Below are 5681 nucleotides of genomic sequence, written 5' to 3'. Positions count from 1 at the left end.
AAAGAGAGCTTAATATCATTTTCACATTCAATTGTAAACTTGATATTAGGGTGGGCTGAATTGGCATATTGTAAGAAGGAAGCACCCCTGTCTCTGTCTCGAAAAAGAATGAAAGTATCCTCAACGTAACGGCAGTAAAAGAGAGGATGACTAACTAGAGGGACAAATTTTTACAGATTTTGTGGTTTTAACTTTAAAGCAAACGCTTTACATACCCTCTTCCACAGGGCATATTCTCTCTCCTCTGGCTGGTCTGAATTTCACAATGAGATTGCTGTTTTACAACAGTACTTCACCGATAACTGCTATCCAGCTAAGGTTTTCTTCAAGTACCTAAAGAAGTTATTGAATAATAAATTAATAGAGAAAAATAACAGACCAACTGCTCCTAGAATGCCTTTCATTGCTAGTGTCCCGTTTATCAGTGATACAACGTTTTATACCCAAGTTAAAAGTTTAAAACGTGAACATTGTCCGGCCGTAAAAGGCCAACTAATCGTAAGAAACCCATTAACTATTGGGTCTTATTTAGATATAAAAAAAACTGGGCCCTCTTCTGACTTCCAATGCGGTCTATTTATTTTTGTGTCCCAAATGTAGATTGGGAAATTATGTCGGGGCCTCATGTACAGTGGCGATTTTACCCCTCAAAAAGTAGGGGGGCAAAGATAATTGTTGGGTGGGCATCATAGGAAAGGTAACTATAAAAATTATTACAATTTCGGAAATATTTTGAAACTCATAGAGGAATGAATTTGACTAAAGGTAAAGGTTCATATAGAATTTTGTTTGATTCCTAAGCAAAACAACTGTAAATCATCCATCTGATATTTTACCTGACTTGCATGATATGAAAATTTAACATTCAAAACTATATACAGTTCCAAACAATACGCAAACGTTAAAGAATGGATAGTATGTATAAATATCATACACATTTGAACCAAATAAAGAAAGGTAGTAATTATATGAAATGAACAGATATACATGGGGCATGTCATGACAATTCTGAAAAGGTTCAGTTTGACATTCAAAACTATATACGATCCCAACCAATATGCAAATTATTAAAGAATGTTAAGTTTGTGTAATACACATTTGCACAACTTAAAGAAAGGTATTAACTAATGAAATGAACAGACAGATGTGGACTATGTCTTGACCATTCTGAAAATGCTCGTTTGACATTCAAAACTATTTACAATCCCAAACAATATGCAATTATTAAAGATGGCAAGTTTGTATAATGCACATTTGAACAAAGTAAGGAAAGGTATTAAGTAATGAAATGAACACACAGATATGTGGCTTATCATGAAAATTCTCAAAATGTTGTTTCGACATTCAAAACTATATATAATTCATAACAATATGCAATTATTAAAGAATGGTAAGTTTTTATAATACACATTTGAACACAAAACAGATATGGACCATGTCGGGACAATTCTCAAAATGTTTAGTGCAGTTTGATTCTACGATTGTCATGTCGGCTGTCAAACTCATCTACAAAACTATCTAAGTCAATACTCTCAGCCCGTTTACTTTCAACTGATAATAATGCAGTGTTACTTAGTCTCTCACTAGTCATTGAATTTCTAAGAAATGTTTTTACAATTTTTATTTTGGAAAAACATCTTTCACAAGAAGCACTGGTAACAGGAAGTGTTACAGCTATCAATAGTAAAATGTATAAGCAATCAAAGGCAGATTTATGTGGAAGAATAAATGACAAAAACTCCACCAATGATGTAGGTGGCTGATGTTCTTTCCGAATAATTTCTTAACTAAAGATAGCTCGTGTTTTAAATCACTTTGATTAACTGAATATGATAAAAGCAAATGACTTCAAGTCATCCTCATGTCAGTACGTCTGTCATGCAGGACAGAGAGCTGAAATGCCACAGAAGATCACACATGACTCTTTGGAAAAACGACGGTCTAATTCACTATTTAATCAGTCTAGTACTTCATACAAGATTGTGACGTGTTGTGGATGACTCGGAACCACAACTCTCTGGCCAGATGCAGAGTCAAAGTAATAGGGTCTGCTCAATTCGGCAATGGGGGCGGAGCTAATACTGTGACGTCAGAAGAGTAACACTACTCGACTTCTCCATTGAATTACTTAAAGAAGCTTTAGTTTTTATACATTTAATCCATATCGCATGGTTTTTTTTATAAAATCTGATAAAACCTGTAAAGAGGTAACATGCTTGATGTTTTTTAATAACCATTCAAAGTATATAGGGTCTGCTCAGCTCGGCAGTGGGGGCGGGGCTAATACTGTGACGTCACAAGAGTAACACTCCAGTGTTTCTCCACTGAATTACTTAAAGAACCCTTAGTTTTTATACATATAATCCATGTCGCGTGGTGTTTTTCATAAAATCTTGATGATTAAATCTGTAGAGGTCACATGTTTGATTTTTTTAATACCCATTCGCTCATTTAGTCACCAAACCTTGTTTTAATGCACAAAATATACCAGTTTGAACACACAGCTACTCCAGTTTTCTTCATATGTTTATTCTTTACTTATTTATTTACTTACCTATATACTGGTTTGCTGTATTCTCTTCAAGTCCATTTCTTTTAACATGACAACTCTCTCTCTCTCCCTCTCTCTCAATCTCCTCTCTCTCTCTCGTCTCTCTCTCTCTCTCTCTCTCTCTTTCAGGTAGTAATATTATCAAGATTTTAATTAATTCTTAAGAAATGTATTTAGTTCTGTCACTGTGTTCATACCTCACTTTGAAAAGCAACTTTTTTTATGTTAAAGGTTGGAATGATAGATTAATTATATTTTCCAAATCTTATTGTGAATACTTATTGTTATGCAATAAATACAAAGAAAATGTGGTACAGGCAGTGTAAAAATGGCAGTTGCATTTCCACGACTTGGCCACAAAAAAGAAAACAATATAAAAAATATAAGAATTACATCATATACGATATAAGGTATCAAAGGAATAAATGATGAAGAAAATGATACAGGGAACACATTTCCAGTAAATTTCTCATTAGCACTTCATATCACATAAATATACTTCCGAACACATAAGTTTACATATAACACAACCTGTATACATAAAAGTATTAATTATGCATGCCTCAAACGATTATAATATTTTCGAAAAAAAAGTACAAAAAGCCATTCGTCAGTCTGGCTAGATGTATCTGATGACGTTTCACAAGGGGCGGGGCTAGATTTCAGATCTCCCAGGAACGCTTAATTTTTTTTATAATTTTTGCGTGCGTAGATAATATTTTCTGTGCGTGATTATGGGTTTGAAAATAATTGTAATTGTAATGTGTCATATACCAATTGAAAGGGCATTCTTTGTACTTTTACATGGTATATGGCAAAACGTAATAAGATGAAAAATTCTGTAAGAAAAATGTGGTAAATATTTACATAAAATTTAAAATTTTGGTCCGTCTTTGACCTAGAATTTCTCGAAAATTTCTGAGAACACCTATCAATTTTATTTATGCATTATATAGTAAATTTCATCAGCTTTCTAATCCATTTTTCAGTTTCTTTCTATCATCATCCCTTAGTCAGTTACGCTACGAAACGTGAATGTATGTAGGTTGACGGATGAAGTAATTGCACATTTTTGTGTGCGCAGATAATTTTTTGTGCGCGCTTGTGGGTTTGAAAGTAATCGTAATTGTAATGTGCTAAACATCATTTGAAAGAGCATTCTTTGTACTTTAACGTAGTATACAGCAACATGCAATGAAAAGAAAATTTATATAAAAAAAACGCCATCGCAAAAATAGTTATATGAAAATGTTATCGTAAATATAGTTTCATAAAGATATGGTCCTTTTGTAACTGATGACGTTTAACAAGGAGCGGGGATAGGTTTTAGTACCGCCTCGTGAATAGACCCTGTATATTTTGACTCTGGCCAGATGTTTCCAACATGATAAAATACGGAGTTGCGAGGTTTTCTTGAACGTTTTCTTGTCACTGTTGGTGAAATGTCACATTTTTACAGAGATCGTCAACCCTATTAGAGTAATTCTCAATTAAGTTGGAGTTTCTTACATCAGCTAAATCTTCACGAAGACAAGAAATAAGTTTAGCTGCTTTTCCAAGGTCTGCCTGTTTGTCCTGCAGCTGCTGAGATACTTTATTTATTTTTCTCAGAATTTCAAAGAAAAACTGCAATAAACAAACAAATTCTGCATCCATCTGAGCAAGTAAACCTCTAGCAGATGCAGCTCGAGCTCCGGTATCATCTGCAGAAGTCTCCTTCAAAAGTCTTATAATACATTCCAGACGTAATAAAGCTTTATCACAGGAGGTAGCCTGACAACACCAGCGAGTATCACTGAGATGTTGAAGTTCTCGAATTTGTTCTTCAGGAAACATTTCACGCTGTATAGAAAGGAACTTCTCATGAACCACTGCATTACTAGCAAAGATATAGACTTCTTCAAGAAGACTGAAAAATTCAGATGCTTGTGGTACGTTCTTTGCAACACTTGTCAAAACCAAATTGAGCTTATGACCGTAACAATGAACATAATAAGCAATAAGTGCTTTCTCTTTTATGTGTTTCTGAGCGCCACTAATTCCTCCACTCATGACTGATGCTCCATCAAATCCAAGCCAACAAGAGAAGATTTATAATCTAAGCCTAATTTTTCTAGAGTTTTCAGTATTATGTCTGTGATATATGCAGCATCCAATGGAGACATGAGAGTGAATGAAATAAAACATTCCTGAATACAGTGCGAGATTTCATCATAAAATCGTACTACTATTATAGTGCTAATTGCGCAGTTTTGCTCACATCCTTGGCTTCATCGGCTTGAACGGAAAAGTAATGGCAGGATTTTATGTTTTCAGCTATTTCTTCCCTCACAATTGATGCAAATGTATCAATCATCTCATTTTGTATTGCAGAACTGGTGTTCTTCTAATTTTTTTTTTACCACTTTTGACACGTTCAGCTGTAACAGGATAATGTTTGTAATGAATCTAAGAAGTTTACGGATATTTCCTGGATTTTGTTCATCGTCACCCTCTCTGTGGCCTCTTTGTGCTATATTTTGTTAGTCTCGGGAGTATAATCTCGCTAAGAGTGTTTATGTAATGACGATTTTCACGGACTTTCTTCTGATAGCCCTCACTTATACTCTGTTTAATGGATGTTTTATAAGTTTTATTGTGTTGATAGTCAATCCACGCAGTATAGAGGATTTGTGGATATGTGAGTTCAGGTGCTTTGCAATGGCCCCATCTTTCATTGTGGCTTTTTTCATCGTCTAAAGCCACTCTTTATAAATGCATCGTCCACATTGCCATAAGAAGGTGATGCAAGTGCCAACAAGCAAAACAGAACATTGCATCACGTTCTTGAGAGACTCAGCCCAATTTTTGTGTGACTAGTAGTAGCTATTGTTATATTCAATTATGATTAATTTTATATATAATATTTCATTAAAAAAAGTGGGGGGCCAAACCAGGGGCATGGCCAAAATCTGGGAGGGCAGCTGGCCCCCCATGGCCCCCACCTAGAATCACCACTACTCATGTAGGCTTCTTAAAGTCCTCATTGATTGCCACAGGGGGGTGAGTTATAGAACAGGTGTCCGGTTGTCTTCACCAGAATTCTCGAACATTCGAGAACATTAAAAAAATACAAATTCAATATAGAATG

At 34.9% G+C, this 5681-nt stretch overlaps 1 protein-coding gene across 1 annotated transcript; it reads right to left on the bottom strand.

Moving 5' to 3' along the window:
- Positions 1-3979: 3979 nt before the first annotated feature.
- LOC135212421 (uncharacterized) lies at positions 3980-4603 on the bottom strand. Its single transcript, XM_064245789.1, has one exon. It carries the CDS (start codon positions 4601-4603, stop codon positions 3980-3982), a length of 624 nt encoding a protein of 207 aa, XP_064101859.1.
- Between the last annotated feature and the right edge of the window lie 1078 nt (positions 4604-5681).

Source organism: Macrobrachium nipponense, chromosome 41 (genome assembly GCF_015104395.2).
Source record: "Macrobrachium nipponense isolate FS-2020 chromosome 41, ASM1510439v2, whole genome shotgun sequence".
Classification (NCBI taxonomy): domain Eukaryota; kingdom Metazoa; phylum Arthropoda; class Malacostraca; order Decapoda; family Palaemonidae; genus Macrobrachium; species Macrobrachium nipponense.
The sequence above is the reverse complement of the archived record's forward strand: the minus strand, read 5'-3'. Positions and strand labels throughout refer to the sequence as shown.